Genomic DNA, 22,975 nt, shown 5'->3' with positions numbered 1-22,975 from the left:
CGCGAGGGCCAAAGAATTAAATGGTACTATATTTATCAATCAAAAACCTCAAAATATTTATCTCCGCACATTGGTTGTAAGGCTTTAAAAATTCATGCACTTGAAGAAAAGTACCATCTTTAAGGACCAATAGGCCAAATTCTTGAGAGTCTGGATTTCGTTATTCCATGATCTAAGTCGACAAATGAAGGCCTTTTCAATTATGTCTTGCCTTTGGTCAAGTCATATGTATGGAGTAATTTGTCCTTTTAGAATAGGGAGATGGGAAGTATAGACCCAACAACTAATGGAGGAATTAGGTTGAGAGCCATTTATGATTGAGAGATCTATACTCTAGCTAAAAAAGAAGAAGACCTTTAAGCCAAAAAAGGAGCAACGTCAAGAATCAAAGGTCTCAAATTTCCTTCTTTTTTGGAGCTAGGCTCATGAAGCTCTACTAGTTACGCTTTGGTACACTCAGTGTCACTCCAAAGGGGCACTTTGGAATGAATAAATCAAATGAGAGCATTAATATATTGGTTTATATAGGAAAACACAATATATTTTGTAACAGAAAGTATCCACACAAAAATTCATGTGGTAAAGCACCTCAAACACAATAACACGATATTTGCACACATACTAGTACTTTAAGGTTAAAATAGTTATTGACCTTTACTGTTCAAGTAAAAATAAAAGGATACATTTATCAAGGGTACACCTAACATTTTCAACAACCTGATTTTAGCCTAGAGTAATGGAAAAAATCACATGAATCATTCTTAAATCCTACTCAAGCATTAATTATACTGGATTTTATATGCCACTTTCATTTGACGTAGACATGGTAACATTTTATGTATAGTTTTCAAGAACATGGGCATTACAGCTGCTTCAAGCCTCAAATAGCTGTCTTATCATACTGTTTTGCATACACTCAAACCATGAATCACAAATTTTAGAATCAAGGGATATACTTTCATAAGACTAGAATATCCACTCTTTCAATTCGAAATTTTTTATGAAAAGACTTGGGTAAGAAAGGTAATGAGCAGAGAGAGAGAGAGAGAGAGAGAGAGAGAGAGAGAGTAAGAGTTTTTACTGTCCATCAACAAGGGCCTAAACTGTCGATGCCAACAATTCATAGACAAATTATCAGCATCTGATCACATATACAAAACCTATCAAAGATATACCTCAACAAATAGTGGCCAGCTGCTAACATGCAACTCAATTCCTTCCAACTTTTACACTACTCACAGATAGCACAAAACTATAGTTTAGCTGTGATATTATTACATAAATGTAGAAGTAGATACACATGTTTAGAATCGACTGTACAGTACTTGCCAATAGAGTTTCCAGGGAGCAGGTGCACTAGAATTCAGGCTACAAGAGTAAATGTTTTCATGAGAATGCTACTTACTTTAAAGGTACTAGTAAACATATTTAAGTCAGTTGCTTCTTGCTTGCTCAAAGTTAGACCCACTGCAACATGACATCCTCTAGGACGTCAAGCCCCTTCTGAGGTTTGAGAACTTTCTTCTCTGGTGAGTTTCCACAGAAATCTGGCGGAGAACGACGTGAGGAAAGTGCAGATGATGCTGAGAAGCATTGGTTATTCTTTTGATATGTGTAAATCACCAACAGGAATCAGGATCAAACTAGAATTTCAAGTTGATTCTCAAAAAAACGTGAGGTACAGTTCTTACAAAACTAAAACAGACCCATGCCAACAATACCCTTTCATCTTCGACTCATGTTGCTGATTCGGCGAAACGAGTAGTATTGAGAGCCAATGAGCACTGCTCCACAATTCACTCACCATTTTCTGTCACCTTGGCTCAACTCTTGATCCTTAATAAAAGTCAATAGTGAGACAGAGTCTCTCCCCAAGCACACTATATGCCTGCCAATGACTAAGTATCATTCTTCTCATCAGCATCCGATGGCCATTTTACAGTTTGAACTAAACGTTCTCGCAAAAGCTCCAAGTTCTGATCAGAAATGGCTTGGTACATCTTTGCATGGTCATGCTTCTGCAAGGCACAAACAACTCCAATATAATGAACCATGGATACCATTGTGACAGTAAGATATAATTTTCTACCATATATAATGCTAATAATAGTGGTTCTCCTAATGAAAAATGTGAGACAAAATTAAGAAACAAGTCCAATTAAGGAATTTAAACCCAAAAGGGCCATTAAATACAAGGAACTCAGGAAAGTGTCCCAAATAAGGGAAAACAAATTAACATAGCTTTGTTAGCGCCCAAACATAAGCTCCAACTGAGATCCTAGAGTATCGTCTAGGCAAAGTTGATTATTCTGTTGTCTCTATTAGCCCCTACGCGGGCATTTCAGCAGGTAAAAACCTGCCCTATCAATACCAAATGCCTTAGGCCTTCCAGCTCTTGTGGCTGGCCTCCAGAGCTGCCAAGTGGCAACCTAATGTGCTGCCCACATGCCAGGTTAGTGAGCTTTCCACATGGAAGCTCGAATGCTGCTCATGTAGGAGCCCAACCAGTCCTTTGAAGGACCAGAGGTTGCCCAATTGGAAGCTCATATGTGGTGGACACTGCTCTCTACAAAAGAGTTGCATGCAATGCCCACATGTCTCATGCATTGGTCCCCAATCAAACATTAACAAGGATTCCCATGCACCAAGCCTCAACGGCCGTTCACATGTATTTATAACACTTCCCTCAATGACACAATGTGCCAATACCCACTCATCATATGAGGTACCCCAGCTGATCCCTTTAAGAAGAGCACTCATGAACATGTCTACAACATCATCCAATCTTGTATTTTGGAATTGACAAGTGACCATCAACCTAACCCTCAAAAGCTAGGAATAGCTTGTAAGAGGGCATGTTTCCACTCATCCATCATCTGGCATAGTCTCCACACTCGCACCAAAGATCTTGTGTAGAGAGATCCCTATGGCTGCTCCACATAGATCTCCACCTTGAGAAATCCATCTAGGGACTCAAAGTGCATCAAGATCCAAGCTCCCAATGAACTGCTCTTAAGAAAAAATCATCGATCTTGCAAGGTCAATAACATCCTCCATTTGATATGGCTTCTCCGTCTTTGATATTAAGACACTTAATTGCATCTACCACATACATCTCCAGGGTCATATTTACTGCCAATGGCCTCCTCATCACCCATCCTGTAATGTTGGCAATCCGGTCTATTGAAGACCTCATCACCAACCTTCAGACACTTAATTGCGTCTACCACATACATCTCCAGGGTCATATTTACTGCCAATGGTCTCCTCATCACCCATTCTGTAATGTTGGCAATCCAGTCTATTGAAGACCTCATCACCAACCTTCACAGCCATTGGGCAATAGGCGCCTAATGCCTCCTCAATGAAGCCTCCCCTATGTCTCACTCTAGAGGATCTTCACCCTCCCTTTTCTGAGATCGGAACAAAGAATGTGTCCTTTGTCAAAGCAACTCCCGCCTTTTGTTTACTAACCAACTCCTTTGTCAAAGAAAATTGGGAATACTAACCTTTTGTTTACCTCCCCACCCCCATTAGAGTCCATTAATTCTAGTGGGGCCATGGCTAGCTGTGTAGCCTCTACTAGGACTTGGTCCCGATTTTGCTAGCCATCATAGCAAGCCAACACCTGTCTGAAGTCCATCACTGGTAGAAGTACATTCACCTCATTGTAACCATGGAACCTTTGAGATGTCACCAAATTCATTGTGCTCCAGCCCAAAATGCCTTGCTTTATTCTCATCTCCATCGAAGATGGTGGCTATCTCCCACTAATTGAGTAACGCTGGATGTGCATTATCATAATTTTTTGTGGACCTATGTAAAGGTGCCCAACTATTCACCTCCCAACCATGAATGCTCTGGAGTACCCTTTCAAGTTTCCCCTTCTCTTACTATAGAGAAGGCCATAGAAACCTTAAGTGTTCACCACTTAGCCCAATGGATAAACTTGACCAACCTTGGGATGTGGCTAACCATTACTTAATAGTACTTGCCCCTTACGGTCCTTTTACTAATCTAACATATCACCAACTTGTCGTGCTCACCAAGGTCGTAACTTCACATACCTATGCTAACTTACAGCTGTTGGTTTTGCCCATGGTTCAAGGCCCCGAGAGCAAGTGCTCAAGGCAATCACACATCATGCACAGCAAAAGAAAAACCAAAGAGGGTCAAACCCTCTCATGAAAAACCTTGGCAAAGGTTAAGGGCTAAGGCTGAAAGTGACACCTCATAACCTGTAGTGAAATCCAAAAAGAAGGGATGCCTCTCCACTCCTTGAGGAAGATAACTCTTCCTAGTAGAGGCACCCTTGGAAGACCCCTGCATACTTGCCAAGGTGAGCGGCTAGCAGGTCCTTCCGACGGCTACCCTAGTCACCATGATCTGGGAGCGCGGTACTCCAGGGTCGAGAGCGACTGCCGAAAGGCGAGAGCATTTCTGCAAGGCCTGGCCTGCAAGAGTCTTTTACACCCTTTCCGTGGGGGATATCCGCTGATGTAAAGACCGCCCCTCTGGTTGTTAGCCCTTGTTCTCGAGACCCCCTAGGCAGTGAGCTAGGATCTCTAGAACAGCTGGTGCTCTTCTCACAACCAGTTTTTCTATTTGGACTTGCCATCCTTAGCTCCTTTTGGAAGCTGATTTGTATGGTGTTTTTCAAGCATTGATAGAAGTCTCCTTTTTTTGGGGGGGAAAAAACTTACCAAGGTGTGAGAGGGGTGAGCTTGAGAACCATCAAGTGCCTCTCCATGAAGTGCCTCTTTGCATCGAAATCTCCATATATGCTAAGCTAACATGCTCGCTATGATCTGCCAACATGTGTCAATCAAGGCATGTGCAGGTCTATAGGGAGAGAGGGAAATACCATCCAAAGACCATAGCTCAACCAAATGACATCGAACTGAAAAAGCCAAGAGGAGCTATGCATATTGTAAAAGTCCCATCTAGAGAAAGCCAAGCCATTGATCCCTATGTAATGAAGGAAGAAAGGGAGATTGTGTGAGGAGCTCCTCGACTGTGTAGGAGGGGAGGAAAGATCATGTGAGGAGCTTTCAAACTGTGCAGACATGTTTTGGAGCTCGGTGTGTCCAGGGGGATCCATTACGAGAGGGTATAGAAGTTGCAGGAAGAGTGCAAGGGAGATACAAAGGGTCGAGAGGGATAGAAGTGAAACAGTGAAGGAAATGGAATAGTGGGGGCTTAAGTTTGCAGTCCGAGTGCAAGGGAGAAAGAAACGGTTGAGAGGGATAGAAGATGAAACAGTGAAGGGAATGGAATAGCGGAGGCTTAAGTTTGTAGCCCGACTACAAGGAACTATCAAGGTGAGAGCCACCGCGGTGGATGGCCCAAATTTTGATTAATTCAAGGCGACAGTGCTACCTTGCATGGTAATGAGTGATTAGAGGTGGTGGCATCTAAGATTACCAGCCACGTCTGTGGTGGCAGGGAGCGAATATACTCAACTTAGCAAGTAGATAGTGTTCCAAATCTAGACCTCTACTGATTTGTTGCAATCCCTCCATGAATTTTCTCCAAAAGAAAAGAGTGATTTTTCTATTCTTGAGAGACTTTCAAAGCCTTTTATCGGACACCCCATAAAGCCAAACCCTCCAAGAGCCCAGAGAGATGTCCCCTGGGATGGTGTCTAAAGATCGGCCAGAAGCCAAAAAACGTTGCTCCATGTGCTTCACAATCCAGATGGGCTCAAAACATGCATCCGGGAGGATATCCTCATCTATGGATCTGGATAACTTTTTTTTTTGGCAAAGAAAGGAACCTTTTATTAATGCTTGAAAAACTTCATACAAAACAGCAGCCCCAAAGGTGCTGTATGGAAAAACATCAATAAAGGCTGAAAGAAGAAAACCAGCCTGTTCCAGAGAAACCCAGCTCACTGCCTAGGGAATATCTGGTATAGGGGCTAATAGCCAAGTGGGAGGACTATACAACCAACGAATCCCTCATGTAGAAAACTCCTGCAGGCCAAGCCTTGCAGAAACGTGCGCGCCTCACGACAGTCGCCCTAGAGTCCAAGGTCCCACGCTCCCAGGTGGAGCGCAAGGTGTAGATGATATCTTGCCAGATGGCGACCAAGGTAGCCGAGGGTGGAACCGGATGCTCACCCATCACCAAACTATAGTGAGCAACCCAAATGTTGCATGCTGTGATACTGGCTACTACCTCCCACACGCTATCCTCTAGAGGGAAATGAGAATCCCGGCTATCAAGAGGGACTGCCTCATGGAGCTCTATCCTCTAAATGCTCTGACCCTGTATCCGGTAAGCTAGAGAGACCTCATCAATTTGGAATGCGTGACCTCCCCCCTCAGTCAACCAGGCCACCATCTCCCAGGTGTAGTCCCTCTGATGGCATGCGTGTCATAATCCTGAGGGCTCCCATCTAGATCCTCTCTGCGCTACGAAAACTCCAAAGATAGTGAGGGATCGTCTCCAAAACACCAGCAGAGCAACAGTGACACTGCCTCTTCACCCGCATCTACTCCAACCACAGGCCTATGGGAAAGCCTCCGTGGGCAACAGCAAGAAAAAATAGGAGATCTTCCTCGGCCGCAAATTGGACCATAGGCGCATCCAAAACTTGAAACGGCGGACCTCTTAAGGCACTCTCTGGGACATCCAATGCCTCTCCCTCGAAGGTCTCCATGTCGAAGAGTCCATCGGAAGAAACCGAGTGGTATAGGGAAAGAAGGGCACCTCATCCACCTACTCGGTAAGGCCGATCCTGGAAGGCCAAAACCACTCTCCCGGATCCCAATGTGCCTCCCTCAGGGGCCTACCTTCCCAAAGCTAGAGGCGCCATGTGGGGGCATCCTGCTCTGGGATGCTGGGAGAATCAATGTGCCACTCGTTCCCCGTCTACAGCTCGAGAACAAGGGCTGGGGGATGTTGAGCTTAGAGGAGGCTCTCAACTCTTTGGGACGATTGCCCGAGCTGCCTTCGGTTGGAGAATCTTACATGCATCACTCGGCCCACAACTTTGATCATCTGCCAGTGAATCCCATCCAGACTCCTGTCCATCTCTTGGTCTCTCTCAGTGAGTGCCTGAAGTAAGCCTCCAGGACCTACACGGAAGAAACCAGGCTGCTTGCTGCCTCGCTGAACCCTCCTCCTCAAAGGGACCCAATCTGAGAAAACTTATCCAACCAACCGATGTCCATCCACAAGCCGAGTCCCTCCCACCAAGACTCAGGGATGGCTACCTCATCTGCTGCCCTGCTGTCACGATCTGTGACGTATTCCTTTCTCTATTTCTAGACTTATGGATGGTTTGATGAATGGACACTTGTGGAAGGGTATGCGCTTTCGACGAGACACTTCCTATGAGGCACAACCCTTCACAAGAGACATCCTATTGAAGAGACATTCCTATTGTTATGTACCCTCTCATCAAGGGTCACACCCTTCACAAGGGGTACACACCTCTTCATGCACATACCCTTTGGAGTACACACCTTTTCATGTGTGACTCTTCACTCTCTATATAAGAGAGGCCCAATTGTATGGATGACACACAACATCTACACTACAGACATTCAAGCAATACAATTATTCCTTGTTCTCTGCTATTTCAGTCTCCTTTCTGTTCCTTAGCACATTTCTAAATATAGTAAATCTAGGATTTCTTACAGTGGTATCAGAGCAAAATTCGCTCCTGCCTATAGGAAATGCCCCCCACCTTCTAGCGCCGATCTGATACATCTTTTCCGCTAGAAGGACATCCGTGCACATTGTGCATGGAAGAGATGGAGAGGATGAGCGTAAAATTTTTTAGCGCCAACCCTACCTAAAGTCATCTATGGCCTCTCCATCTCCCACACATCACGAGTTGATGTGAATGGACACGACAAAAATCGTGTCTTTTCAGGTGCTTGGGCTGTCCAAAAACCAAGGGACACACCTTTTCCACCATCGGACACACCTTTTGATGAAGAGTCTCGACTCCTCACTCAAGGGACACACCCCATCGTGGACAAAAAGGACACACCTATTCATGTAGGGACACCCCTTTTAAAAACAGGGACACACCCCTTCATGAAAAGGTGCACCTATTCCAAGGGTCACACCCCTTCGAATAGGCACACCTTTTAGGCACCAAGCACCTATAAAAGGGTACCTAGAGGGGTTAAAATGGGGAAAAAAACCCAGCCCCTACCCTTAGGTTTACCCTAGCTACCCTAGGGTTAATTAAACCCCCCAATTAATTTTTGGGCAACTACCCAACCTTAGGCAGCCCCCAACGAAAAGAGGCGAACCTCTTTGACATTCCGTACGGATCTCCACGCAGCAGCAGCCCGCCTCAGCCCCGTTCCGTACGGATCTGTACCGTACGGATCTCCACGCAGGTTCGCAGCCCCTAGCCTCGCCATATTGCAGCCTCCCTGCGCAGCCCCTAGCCTCGCCATTTCGCTCAGCCTACCTGCGCAGCCCCTAGCTTTTTCGCTGCCCTGCCTGGCCTCGCCATCTCGCTGCCAGCCCACGCATCCTGCTGCCGCCTTCACGTGCCATCACGCTGCCAGCCGTGCCACTTCTGCTGCCAGCCTTTGCCTTTTTCGCTGCTAGGTTCCTTGCCTTTGCAGCCCCGCTGGTTTTGCAGCCCTGCCCCTTTCCAGCCTGCAACGTGAGCACAGCACCAGCCAGCCCGTCGGTCGAACAACAGCCTGCAAACAGAATTTCGCCATGACAGCAGCAGCCTGGTGTGCCAGCCTCTATTGCGATCCAGAATCGGGTACCTGCAGCCTGTTGCGCCATTGACAGCCTGCTCTCCTTGCCAGGTGGAGTCTTTCCATTCTGCTTTTAAGGATTCTCTTGTCATTATCAAATTACAGCAAATGAAAGAATCTCCCTTAAAGCATGGAAACCCCTCGTAATTCACCCGGCATTTCAAGGACACCTCAAGCATCATCTACCACACAATATCGTGTTCAGATTGCACAACCAGCCCATTTCGGAGTTTTCGCATCGTGGGTCTTCTGTGTCACGTGCCCTCCTAGTGATTTGGACCACATCCTATATCTTCTGCGTGAGGCACCTCAGTTACATTACTTCCTCAGCACAGTGCAGGTTGTGTTCCACGAGACACGAAGATACCCAGAACCCGATATTCCTCAAGAGTTTGCTGTCCATTTTTGGAGAGAATTTTACCCCTCACCTTCGGCATCTCCAGGGTACTCTCCACCTCCTTCAGCTCCCAGATATCCTCCTCTACAGGTTGTACCTTCTCCAAGATAGTATTTACACTCTGAAGGCACCCCTTCTCCTGGATATCCTCCACTTCCAATAGCAGATCCTTATCCCTTCTCAGATCCGTGGACTCTGCAACCTACTCCTGTCCTCTCACGAGCAGTAACACCATTTTCGGCATCACCAGTGTTACCTCAGACAGGACCTCCTTTACCAGACTTCCACGGGTGGTTCCATCTTGCCTCGCCTGCCCCCTCCAACATGAGCAACCTCAGGGAGCAGCCCGAATCTTCTTCCAGGAATGGTACAAACTAGAGCGCAAGTTCGCGCTTTTCTCACAGGGATCTCCGATATGTCGATATGTCGCAACGCTCGCGTGAAGCCTCTCCAGAGATCAAAGACTCAAGTCCAAAAAAGACCCCCTGAAGTCAACATACAAGGCGAATCACTATTGCAACTTCAAATTTCCCAGCTTCTTAGTACCACACATACAGAGGATGACGTGACGCAACCAGACGACTATGCGGATTCATTCCCACCAGAGGTAGAAAACACTGAACTACGTGCCCTCTACCGTTTACTTCAAGCTTCCAAAACTAAAAGACTTGACATCAAACTTCCGGAAGCCTACACTGGTCAACGCAATCGCCGAACAGTTGACCAATGGCTCGCAAAAATGCGCATGTATTTTGATACTGTTGACCTCACTGAAGGCAAAAAGATCGCCTTGGCAGCCTCCCTCCTCAAGGATACAGCTTTTCTATGGTGGCAAAGATGCTTAAAGGATGGCAAAAGTGTGTTAACATGGGAACGTTTTGAACACGTGCTCCGTAAGCAGTTCATACCTGCCAATGCGGACTTCCAAGCACGTTCAAAACTCCGACAGTTGGAGCAAAAGGACTCCCTGTCTTCCTACATCTCTCAGTTCACCACATTGGTGCTAGAGATTGATGGTTTAACTGAGGATGATCGCCTTCATGCTTTCATCTCAGGCCTAAATCCCTCGTTACGCATTGATGTCCTTAAAGCAAACATCACCACCACAGTTGGCGCTATTGCTTACGCAGAGCGCATTACAGATTTCCAAAACACAGGGAAGTAGAGTGCTAATCGCACACAGAACTCTACTATGGCCAAAGGTGCTCGCCCTCAAGATAACACCAGGTTTCGAAAAAACTCCGGTAATCAAGGTCAGCGACAGTCTCAAGATCCCCGGAAGACTCAGAAATCATATGCTGGATTCCAACAGAAGCACTCCTCCAAGGATCGCGCCTCTTCTTCTTCACAAAGTCATTACCGACATCCCCAACATAAAGGTGCGGCCACTGACAATAAGAACAACTCCAGCACAAAAGGACTTTGTACCATCTGTACAGGCGACCATAGATGGTTCGATTGTCCCAAGTGACCAAAGCAAAATTCCAATATGGAACCTAGCACTTCCCAGACAGAAGATGCTACCCCAGCACAAGACAAGAAAGGCAAAGCTGTTCGAATGGCGAATACCATCCACCCGAGCCTTGCTAGCAACCCCGAACCTTCCCTGGCCACTCAAGTACTTTGTGTTCAAGGATCGATTCGTGGAACAACGGTCACTATCCTCATCGACAATGGCTGCTCTCATAATTTCATAGCTAGTTCGATGGTCGACAAACTTCGGTTGACCACCAGTCCTAGTCTCATGGACTATCAGATTGAACTCGCAAATGGAACTACTTTCTTGTGCAACACCAGGATCAAAAACTTGTCTTTTCGCATCCAACATTATATGGACAAGTTGAACTTCGACATCATGCCTCTTTCTCGGTACGATGTCATACTTGGACAACAGTGGCTCTACGAATATGATCCATCAATCAGTTTTCGCAGCCATACTATCCAGTTTGTCCACCAGGGAAAACTTATTGAGCTAACTGGTTCTAGGGACTCTCCTTCAACCCCAGTTGCCTCTGCCCTGTAAGTAAAGAAGTGGGTTCGTAAATGTCAAGTAAAGACTTCACTTCTGTTGGTTACGGCAGTCGAGGAGACACCAACTAAGGACCCTCCTGAATACCTCAACCAACCTTTTTTCCAGCCTTACCTGGATATTTTTCCACAGGAATTGCCAAAGCAGTTACCACCTCGACGACCAGTGGATCACCCAATCGAACTTATTCCCGGCAGTAATCCACCGTCGAAACCTCCTTATCGGGTTTCTTACACTCAAAATGAAGAAATCCAAAGACAGGTCACCGAACTACTCGACAAAGGTCACATTCGGCCCAATCGCAGCCCCTTCGGATCTCCTGTACTACTTGTGGAAAAAAAGAATAAGTCAATGCGCCCCTGCATCGACTACTGAGCCCTCAACAAGCTCACTATAAAAAACAAGTATCCATTGCCTCGCATCGATGACCTCTTCGATCAACTTCTACACGCAACACAATTCTCAAAGATTGATCTTCGTTCAGGTTATCATCAAATTCGCATACGAGAAGGCGATGAGTACAAGACAGCTTTTCGAACAAAGTATGGACACTATGAATGTTTGGTCATGCCCTTTGGGTTAAACAATGCCCCGGCCACATTCATGACACTAATGAACGACATCTTCAGGCCTTTCCTCGATAAGTTCGTCATCGTTTACCTCGATGACATCCTCGTTTTCAGTAGATCCCTACATGAGCACAAACAACATCTTCACCAAGTTTTTGAAGTTCTCCGCGCAAATTCTCTCTACATCAACATTGAGAAGAGTGAGTTCTTCAAAACCCAACTCGAGTATTTGGGACATGTTATTTCAGCTCAAGGCATCTCTGTGGATCCCAAGAAGATCGAGGTAATCAGAAACTGGCCTACTCCTAAGAATGTTCATGATGTCCGCTCTTTTCTCGGATTGGCAAACTTCTACCATACAAAGGTCTATCAGTTTTCCGAAATTGCAGCTCCTATGTCCGAATTATTGAAAAGCACAGCAGTTTTTCAGTGGCTTCCCGAAACAGAGTATAGTTTCCAACAACTCAAGCAAGCACTCACTACCACACCAGTTATGGCTATTGCTGACCCAAACCTTCCATTTGAGGTCATGACCGACGCTTCCGACATCGCTACAGGCGCAGTCTTGATGCAAGAAGGCAGAGTTATTGCTTTTGACAGCCATAAACATTCTGATATCCAAACCCGATACCCGGTTTATGATAAGGAGTTTCTTGCTGTTGTACATGCTTATCGCTCTTGGAAACATTATCTCATGGGAGCCGACTCTGTGGTCAAGACAGACCATCACTCTTTAAAGTATATCTTTATTCAGCCAGTCATGAACGCTCGAGATCTGGATGACTCCGACGCTACTTGGCAATCTGATGAAGACTTACAGCAGTACCCTGACATTTTACAGCAGTATTTTCAGAATTTACAGTGATATTTTCTACATCAGCTCATTATCTCCACCAGGGTCTTATTTTGAGTGGGAGGGGATGTCACGATCTGTGACGTATTCCTTTCTCTATTTCTAGACTTATGGATGGTTTGATGAATGGACACTTGTGGAAGGGTATGCCCTTTCGACGGGACACTTCCTATGAGGCACAACCCTTCACAAGAGACATCCTATTGAAGAGACATTCCTATTGTTATGTACCCTCTCATCAAGGGTCACACCCTTCACAAGGGGTACACACCTCTTCATGCACATACCCTTTGGAGTACACACCTTTTCATGTGTGACTCTTCACTCTCTATATAAGAGAGGCCCAATTGTATGGATGACACACAACATCTACACTACAGACATTCAAGCAATACAATTATTCCTTGTTCTCTGCTATTTCAGTCTCCTTTCTGTTCCTTAGCACATTTCTAAATATAGTAAATCTAGGATTTCTTACACCTGCCCCTCGCATATGCGCTATGGCTCCAAGCCTCGCCTTGCCTCCATCGGTAATCTACTCCATCTGCCAGAGGAGCAGGCCGGGCCACTGTCCCACGGTGCCCATCCAATATGAGTCCGATGTCCTAGCATATGTCCATCCTGATCCTTGATCTCTCGGTGCCAAATGAGAGGCTGACGCTCGAACTCCTCTTTGGAACGGGGCTGAGCATGGATGAGACCTGCTGCTAATCTCTACCATAACCTATGGATGCTCCTCATCATGGGGGAACCCTTCCCCATAAGGGGGGCCTCTGAGAAGATCCATCTGTGTTAATGCTGCCACTGTCCCCCAATGTGTGGGGTGTTCCTGAGAAGCCCTCGCTGTAAGAGGAGCTACCAAAGCTCTCTATCAGAGGTGAGGCCGTGCACCACCAACTTGCCTAAGAGGGCTCTGCTTTGCATCTCCGGATCAATGATACCCAAGCCTCCCAATGCGTGCGGCATAATCACTGTTTGCCAAGCAACCCAGGCTCTGGTGTTCCTCGTGCCGTTCGAACCTGCCCAAAGGAAATTCCGAACCAAGCGTCGGAGCTGTCCAATGCACCCTCTATGAAAGCACCAGCTGGAGGCAATGTACCAGGCCGTGGCAAGAAGAACTTGGTTTGCTAATAAGGCATGGCCGACTAGGGAGAGTTTGGCCGAGCTCCAGTAGAGAAGCTTACACCGAACACTCTCAAGAACTAGGGCGATCTGCTGCTCTGTTGAAATATCAATACCCACCTGGCACCCGAGGTATCTCGTTGTGTGGCCCCGCGGGATCCAGTGGAAGCCAAAGGCACTCCCCCACTCACGAATCTCCTTTGTCTCCTCATAGGCCGTGAAGAAGCCGATGGATTTTGTCTAGTTGATCTGTGCACCGAAGGCCTCATAATAAATAGCCGGGGCTCCCTGGACTCTCTCCAAGCTCATTATGGTGCCCTCTACATACAAGGCTATGTCATCTGCAAACTTGGAATTCAACAACTCCTCCTATCTGATTGGGAGCCTCGACCCTATGAGGCCCGCTACCTGCAATCTTATTAGTAGCCCAATGCCTCCGCCACCAAAAGGAAGAGAAAGGGAGCTAGGGGACAGCCCTGTCGGACCGAGTGCAAGAGAGAGAGGGCCTCGCCCATGTGTCCACCTATAAGCATCTGACTAGAGCTCCCTGCATAGAGCGCAGAGACTCCTTTAATCCATCTATATGAGAAACTCAACCTCTACATAGTTCCCTTCAGCAAAGACCACTCCACCCAGTCATAAGCCTTCTCAAACTCCAAGAGATTGTTGGCCCAATCCATTGCCTCCCAGAACGTTAAAAATGTTGTCCAGGATGCTGCGTATCATGGATGGTGTCGATGAGATGAGGCCGCAACCGCAAACTCAAGACCTTAGCAAGGGTCTTGTATGCGGTGTCTAGCATGGTGATCAGTCTCCACTCCCGGATGTCTAACCTATCTCCCCCTTTCGAAATCAAACAAATCCACCCCCTACCCAGGGACTGAGGAAGGGAACCCGTGTCGAAAATCTCCTGGCATGTCGAGCGGAAAGGGCTGGCAATGATCTCCCAGAAGTTACGAATGAAGGCTGGAGTCAAACCATCTTCGCCACGACACTTCTGGGTTTCATCCGTGAAAGGCTCCTCTAGTCTCTGCACATCTGTCGGAACATGGTCCCAAACTAACTCACGGGCCACAAGGCAAGCTGGAGTCACTCTCTCTGCCTGAAAGAGTCTTATCTATTGCAACTCACGTTCAGCACTTTGACTCTCCTACTCTCTCTTTTTCCATCAATAGGCCCCCATACAGAGTTAGTGCAGCTCAGCGAGAAGAAATTATGGCCCAGGTGCAAGACTTGCTGTCCAAGGGAAGCTCATTTCATCCTAGTTCGCAAAACTATAAAGGCAGATCATATGGATGGCATAGATCTTTAAGCATCATGGTATGCTCAAGTCCATTGTCAGTGACTGAGATCCCAGAATGACCAGTCTATTCTATAGAGCGCTTTATTTGATAATATGGGGACGAATCTGAAATTTTCTTCTTCTTTCCATCCCCAGACAGATGGTCAAAGTGAGGTAGCAAATTCTACAGTGTTGGATTTGCTGAAATGCTATGTGGCTGACCAAAGTTCAGACTAGGAAAAGTAGCTACCATTGGTGGAGTTTGCTTACAATAATACAGTTCACAGCTCCACAGGGAAAGCTCCCTTTGAGGTCATCTATGGGAAGGTGTTTCAGTCACCTATCCTGAGGACCAAAGATGAAATATTTGCAGCTGATCAGTTTGCCAGAGACCTCTAGACATCTTTCAGCCAATTCCGGAAGCAATTGAAAGGTCTCAAGAAAAGCATAAGAGAGTTGCAGATAAGCATTGGAGATAGTTAGATCTCAAGGAAGGGGATTGGGTGCTTTTGAAGTTCGAAAAAGCTAGGCTCCGCAAGCTAAAGGGGAAACAAAAGGTGTATGCAAAGTTATCTCCCAGATACTATGGCCCTTTCAGGGTTACAAAAGAGATTAATGAGGTTGCATACAAGTTGGCACTGTCGAAGCATTGGAGGATTCACAATGCCTTTCATGTGAGTCTTCTAAAGAAATTTCAAGGACCAGAGCCTACAGAGCTAGTAAACAGAGGATCCATCAGAATTGGATGAGTTGGAGGAGGTCCTTCAGCCAGAACAGATTGTATATCATATTGTACGCAAAGGCCCTCAGGGCAAGGAATTTTACAGGTACCTTGTAAAATTCAAAAATACTCGGCATTGGATGCCAGGTAAAAATGGATGAAGACATGTCTGATCATCCACAACTTTTGGATATTTACAAGGAAGCTTTTCAGTTGAGGTCAATTGAATAGAAGCCGAGGGGATGTCACCAAGCAGTAAATACTCCAAAGTCAAAGTTCTAATTGACCATTTATGGATCATAATTAATGAGTTCTTCATTTTTTTAATTATGTTCAAAGAGTTATATTTATTTGGTCAAAGTATTGACTTCGGTCAAAGATACTTAACCTTGGTTAAGTAAGCCTAACCTCGGTTAGGAAGACTTGGTTTCAACCAAGATGGTTAACCGCAGTTAACCAAAGAACCAAAGCGCTCACTTCGATCAGAGAGTGTTGACTTTGGCCAACAAGACTTGGCTTACGCCAAAAGGGTTAACTTCGGTTAACCAAGATGCGCCAACCTCGGTTGGAGAGACTTGGCTTACGCCAAAAGGGTTAACTTCGGTTAACCAAGATGCGCCAACCTCGGTTGGAGAGACTTGGCCATAATTGAGGTGCTTTGACTGATGGTCAAGCCCTTAATTATGACCAAGAGGGTTGACCTCGGTCAAGCAAAGAATTGGTTTTATGTTATGTGCACATGTTTGCTAGGTGGGGAAGCCCACAGTGACTAGGATTAGTCCACAGATTATTATTTGCATGCAAAGCGCTAACCATTAACAGGTACCATGGTTGTGTGCTTCAGTTAATGACTGCACGTACCAAGCGGGATTGAAAACCCAAGTGCTATGGAGCTCTACACGCAGCCAGAAGGTGTCTATGTGACCAAGGGCTACGAAGACCAGATCTTTGCCCTTTGTGCCATGTAACTAGATTTTAGTTAGTTGAATTGACAAGTGGCATGTTGCCGAATGAATGAGCCTTGAGCTCTTTGTAAATTCATTCACATTTTGATTTTTGTAGAAATAGCTCTACGCTAAACTTTGTACTCAGATTCTCTCTTTATGAATAAAGACCTTCGATGGGGTCCAGCCCGACATTTTGTCCTAGGCCCTAGTGCTGTGTGTGTGTGTGTGTGTGTGTGTGAGAGAGAGAGAGAGAGAGAAAGAAAGAAAGAAAGAAAGCCATATAAACGTCCGCAAGAGACCTCACAGGTCTATGGGACAAAGTACAAAATGTCAAAAAGACTTACAACATCTGGATAAGCCAGAGAGTCGAGGAGTGCACATGGCATCTCAGCTCGATTATTATATCACACCGATACATAGTAGGACTATAAAACTAATAGAACTGCCCTTCATAACATCAGTTTAAGACTGAGAGAGAGAGTCTTTGCAGTGAATGAAGAATGAAGTTTGCATAGATTGAAGATTTCACACACCCACAATCAAGGCCCTCTCTCTCTAGGTGACATCAGGAGATGTTGACCTCTAACACCCCTCTCAGCTCCTGGATGGAACAGAGACGCCAGGGAGCTAGGTGTGCCACTGGAACAAGTGGAGGAATCCATTGTGTGATGCTCCACCGCTAAAAACCGCCACAGGTACTGTCGAAGAAGCCCCCTCGTGGCTCGAACCGCCTCAGCACGATCACTGGAAACCTAGAACTGTTGCTCCCAATCCACAGGTGCTAGGTACACTCCTCTGGTCTGGTAATGGTACATTGGGTCAACTGGTACAACAATCCAACTGCTGGTACTGGTACATGACTCCAACAAAGGATCTTGGAACAATAATCCATCTGATACAGCGTCCGGTGCAAGTTCTACTTCCCCGCATGATCACCTGTATCGCAGAGCTAGATAGCCCCCTCTGAAGCTCCCTCTCAAGTCCAAACTGGTACACTGTCATCAGGTCGATGAACTTCAACGCTCTAATGGCAACGGGCATATAACAGCTCACAAGGATCAATCATCTGTGTCTAGGTTCCCGCACTGGCAATCTACTGACCCATCCGGATCTCCAGCAATATCAGACAATAGCTGCAGCAGAATACTAGGACCCTCTGGATCTGCCAGGTCATAACACCCAAACAGAAATACAAACTGGTAACATACTGCAACCTGAGTCAGCGGGTACAACTCCTCATGGCTCAAGGTCTTACCTGAAAGCCTGCCTCGATACATGACTCCCTGCTCCATGCACCTGATCGACAGGTCCTGTTGCCACAAACAAGCAAGCAATCCTCTCTCTAGATCTAGAAAGCCTACTGGCAGCGCCTGCCAAGTGCTTACTAAAAGGCTGGAGTATACGTGGTCGCAGCAATCACACCATTGGCCACCTGGTTACTGGACCCCTCTGCGTTCCGTCGGGGACACCGATGCCAATAATGACCTTTCTGGCCACATCGGTTACACGTACGGGGTGCCTCGAGAGCTTTTCGTTCCTCAGCTTCCAACTGCTTTCTACCTTTTTGATCAGCTGTCAAAGCCTCATGCTGACTGTCATAGGTACGATCGACGAAGCGCTCATCCTGGTCAAGCACCATGGAGACCAATTCCTCCCAAGTCAACTTATTCACCCTACCACTGGTGATCAAGGATGAATAGAAGGCCCCGTAATGAGAGGATAACTGGGATAGAAGAGTTATGGCAATGTCCTCTGATGAAATCTGCTTCCCCGCTTGGAGGATCTCTTGCTAAAGTTCTTGTAACTTGTTGATGTGGTCCCACATCGATGAAGACTTCTTGGGATTCAGCAACCTCATCTCGACCTCCAGTGAGACCCTCTTCATGGGAGAGGTGTGGTTATACATGGATGCCAAATGCTCCCATATACTTTTGGCCACGGTCATGTGCTTCACATGATTAATCGCCTGAGGAGTACAGATAAGAAATATAAATGATCTTACCCTTGCATTGACACAGTCCCGAGCTAAGACAGGTGCTCAGCCTCCTGCTCCTCCAGGTTGCCAAGGTCTTTAGCAAGGGCATCTTGTCGGGCAACACCTATCAGGATGAAATCTGCCAAATCATTTCGTGGTTATACATTGACGCCAAATGCTCCCATATACTTTTGGCCACGGTCATGTGCTTCACGTGATTAATCACCTGAGGAGTACAGTTGAGGTGTGCAGCCCATGTGGCAGCCCCCTCTTCTTGGTTTTCCCTGTGAGTTTGCCACCCACATGGCAGCCAACATGCTGCCCATGTGGTAGCCCTAACCCTAAGTCTACCTCCCCCATGCTCTCCTCATATGGGGGCTTACACATGGGGCGGTGACTTTTCCAACACAAAGCCAATTTAACACTGGACGAGGGGCGTCATCAATCAACTTCACCTTACGAAGGCTATGAACGTGCTTATATTGGTAAGGTTTCTACTGGTAAGAATAAATTCATCAAGAGGAAAACCAGGAGCAGTTCAAGTGCCAGTACTATGGGAAGCCAGGGGCCATAAGGAAGACTATTGTTTCAAGAAATAAATGGCGTTGAGAAGAACAGAGCTGCAGCACATATGGTGACAAATGAATACACGGGACTGTGTGTTGCTGAACCAGACAAATTGGTGACGATTATGTTTTCTAACAGTCTAATGATGATTATGCTATCTAAACAGTCTGATGGAGGCTTGGTTATGTTGTTTCTTTCAACTATCTTCTTAATAGACTACATGATGGTGACTCTTTCTCTCATTGCTGTGTTAAGTATCTGAGATTTCTTTTATTGCATGCACTAGATTAGGAATTCACTCCAACACTCTTTCCTCAAAGACAACTTCTCAGCTTATGAGGATCTACTTTCTTTTTGGGGTCAAAGAGTCGATATGCTGTTGACTCCTTGCTATACCTAACAAATATGCAATTCTTGTTCCTGGAATCTACCTTCTTCCTCTCATCTTCATGCATATGAACAAAGGCCTTAGAACTGAGAACTTTCAAATGGGAAATTTTTACCATAGTAGGCTTCGTGTGGGTTCTTATCCTCGAATGCCTTGGTCTTGATCTTGTTCAAGATGTGTGCAGTTGCATGAACCGTTCTTCCCCCTCAGCATAGTTAGCCCCGTCTCTATTATCACATGGTCCCTTCTCTCTGCAACCCCATTTTGCTGAGATGTGCGGACTGTGATGAGCTGTCATTCTTCCTCTTGAAAGCATCGAAAGCTTCCGAAGTGGACTCTCCCCCTGTATTGGTGTGGAACACCTTTACTCGGCACATCTCACCTGGGTAATGGGCTTTCTAAAAATCGAGGACATCACATATAGTAAGAAGATACACATGCACATCAAAAGGAACTGCAAGCGGATAAATATTCACAAGTAGAGCTACCAAACAAAATTGTACCAATCATTAGAGGCATTTAGTTCAAGACATATATGGTACAAGACTCAAAACACCTTTAGCTTTTTAGTCTATTTAAGGGGAATACCTCAAAATCTTCATAAAAATGATCTTCGTCTGCTGTGAACTTTATATCATTTCTGGTTAAGTTAAACACAATAAAGAAAATCCGCTATTTGACAGAGAAGGAGAAAGTGCTTGTTCATCGTTTGCTCACATAGCTTGCATTTAAAATCTAAAGGGGAGATTTTCGATGCCTTAAATTCAGGTTTACAATGCATTGCTTGCCAGGGGCATCATACAAAAAGGCGAGGGGTTATAAAGGATGTAGAAGTACCTTGATCCACTTATTATACAAATGTAGCCGAGTCACCATTACCCTTTCACACAATTCTTGCCTCTCCTGTTACAGACCAAGAATAGCAGTTTTCCATAAGTAAACTTAACCGAGCATCTCTTAAATCATCCACAGTGCAGGGGGAGCTTACCTTCACAAGGGTGCTGAGGAAAGCCTTGCTATCTTGAGGCTTGTTTTCAACGACAAAACTGCAGTAAAAAGCAAAAACTGTAATCATGATGTGATGAAAACCAAAAGGCATATTACGAAGCGAATTGGAATGTCAAATAAATATCACACAGGCAAAACAAAACAAAAATAGCATCAAGCAAAGCTCACATTTCGAAATACGTGAAAATGAACAGTGACCTCATTAGCATCTATTTGAATTTACTTACTTATAGAACCAGGTATACTGTGCTGGGTTCATCTCATACAGCTGCACAAGAACTGTTCGGACTGCTTTGTACGTAAAATAATCAAGAAGATGCTGCAACAATAAAGAGAGGATGCTCATATAAAAGATGACGAGCGAGCACATCAACCAAAACTAAAGGCCACATTACACATACTCTTGCATTCTTGTGCTGAAAACACTGCATAACCTGTGCAGATAGCCTTCAACGCAAATTCTAAGCAACTTACATAAGACGTCAAATGCAAAATTTGTTGTGACCACTTGTACGGTGCAAAGTTTGTGCTTTTCAGTACAATGAATGTTACAAACCTTACGCTTTACTTCCACCAGCAGCATTGTAGAGAATAAAAGCCCTTTTTATCTTTCAAGCAAATGGCTAATTGAAAGTAAGTTAGATCAGAGGGATACCATGAGCCCATTTTAAGTAGTCCATCAAGGAAGAAACCAGTAGTCAATGCAGAAAACGCAATGCTAGAAGCTTCAAAGAAACAACAAGCTGATGTAAAGCACCATAACAACAGCCGCAAACAAATAACTGCCCATCGTACCCAGGAAAACATAAAGAAACCTGGAAGAGGAAACCTCGCCCCTGGATAAAGGAACTCAAAGAGGCAAGATGACCGCATTTTTCTAAATCAGAGGTCAAACTTTAGCCAAGCACGGCGGTCAATATCCGAGAGAAAGCGTCAGATTCGAGCGTGGGATCGAAACAACACACCTGAATTGGTCTGACCAGCACAAATGCGAGCAGGGGCCATCGCCCACATACGAAGAAACATACCCATGTACTCATGTCCACAAACAAAGCTACCCACCTTATCGACATCTGCAAAATTGTCCTCGTATTGGCCAGCGAGCTCACTTCTGACGACGAGGGGGCTGGCGAGGTGGCGGGGGGGGGGGGGGTGGGAGATGTTACAGTAGGATTCAACGAGGCGGGAGAGGAGGCGAGAGCTGGAGCGCCAATCGTGCCAGGAGGAGAGGCGGAGGGGGGAGGGACGACGGGAGGGGGGGAAGGGGAAGCTAAAGAGGGAGGAGGGGGAGGGGGAGGTGGCCACCATAGCCATGGCGGGCAAGAAAGGCAAAGGGCAACAACAGAAGCAAAGGATGGATAACAGAGACAGTTAAAAGCAGGAGGTTGTGGCTTCCAAGAATGTCATCGGAAGATGAAGCCCAACTAGATTTTACTCTTGCTTATCATCTTCTTCTTCTCTTCATTTTTTGTGTGTCTGTCTGCTCTTCTTTAGTTGTTTTGGTTTTGTGTTTTTTTTTTTTTTTTGGGTGAAGGAGAGAGAGAGACGGAATCCTCCCACGAATCTTGAATCTCAGCCAATCAGAACCTCACCTGCATCTTTGGAAACTCTCCCTTAATCACGTGTATTGACAACACTCACCCTTCTTCTTCTTTTTTGGGGGGAGTGCGTGTGTGTATTGACACTCACCCTTCTTCTTCTTTTTGGGGGGAGTGCGTGTGTGCATGCGCGCTTTTTTTTTGGGGAAGGGTGGGCGGATGTAGCCATGGGGAGGCCTTTTACGCTCGCTTCAAAGTGGCGAGCGACAGAGCTTCAGGCTCTACCACCCGCCAAAAGTCGCTCGGATGAGGACACTCACAACACTTTTGAGAGTGATGTGATGGGAGACTTTAGAAATCTTGGACACATAAGCAATTCATGAAGCTTTTATTATGATGTGACCGGCAAATGGCACTGTTTGAGACACGTGAGCATGATTGAAGCGCCTACCATTTTCTAGAAATTAAAGACCTTCGATCCAATCGTTCAGCAAGGGAGGGGGTGCGCAAGGGCCAGGGCAAGGGGCGACATCACAGGGGTCATTGTGATTATTGATGGTTAGGAGATGGCTTATATAAGCATGGGATAGAGCTAGTCAAGGTTATTCCTTACCCTTTCTCCATGACTCATGTGTGTGCGGAGTGGGGCGGATTCATGAACCCTTTCTCCATCCCATCACCGCACCCGTGTCACATGGTCATGGTTTAGCACTCGTTTTAGCTTTCCATGTTAATGTGGTCTTGAATACGCTAACAAATCTCTCACCCCCCACCACGCTCAACATGTGTTAGCATGAATGTGATGGTGACATGGTCATGCATATGGCCTAGAGGCAAA

General features: G+C 45.9%; 1 protein-coding gene across 2 annotated transcripts; it reads right to left on the bottom strand.

Moving 5' to 3' along the window:
* Positions 1-1,239: 1,239 nt before the first annotated feature.
* Positions 1,240-22,134, bottom strand: RBCX2 (Chaperonin-like RbcX protein). 2 transcript variants are annotated; one of them, XM_087388355.1, is made up of 5 exons: positions 21,662-22,134; positions 20,827-20,918; positions 20,580-20,637; positions 20,429-20,494; positions 1,240-2,018 (listed from the first exon to the last, which is right to left on the bottom strand). In XM_087388355.1, exons 1-5 carry the CDS (start codon positions 21,911-21,913, stop codon positions 1,899-1,901), a joined length of 588 nt encoding a protein of 195 aa, XP_087244481.1. In that variant the 5' UTR covers positions 21,914-22,134; the 3' UTR covers positions 1,240-1,898. The 2 variants fall into 2 exon arrangements, with proteins under 2 accessions (XP_087244481.1, XP_087244482.1); XM_087388356.1 differs by lacking the exon at positions 21,662-22,134 and adding an exon at positions 21,156-21,655.
* Between the last annotated feature and the right edge of the window lie 841 nt (positions 22,135-22,975).

The sequence above is a fragment of the Dipteris shenzhenensis genome, chromosome 17 (assembly GCF_047967505.1).
Source record: "Dipteris shenzhenensis isolate YYH24624 ecotype China chromosome 17, Dip_SZ_1.0, whole genome shotgun sequence".
NCBI classification, from domain to species: domain Eukaryota; kingdom Viridiplantae; phylum Streptophyta; class Polypodiopsida; order Gleicheniales; family Dipteridaceae; genus Dipteris; species Dipteris shenzhenensis.
The sequence above is the reverse complement of the archived record's forward strand: the minus strand, read 5'-3'. Positions and strand labels throughout refer to the sequence as shown.

What these genes read in the sequence shown, in the direction of transcription:
- RBCX2 (XM_087388355.1), bottom strand. Translation starts at nt 21,913, where the DNA reads ATGGCTATGGTGGCCACCTCCCCCTCCCCCTCCTCCCTCTTTAGCTTC. An exon ending in CAGTATACCTGGTTCTATAA is followed by an intron (nt 20,638 to 20,826) that starts GTAAGTAAATTC and finishes TTTTTACTGCAG; the next exon opens with TTTTGTCGTTGAAAACAAGC. An exon ending in TCCTCAGCACCCTTGTGAAG is followed by an intron (nt 20,495 to 20,579) that starts GTAAGCTCCCCC and finishes GGTCTGTAACAG; the next exon opens with GAGAGGCAAGAATTGTGTGA.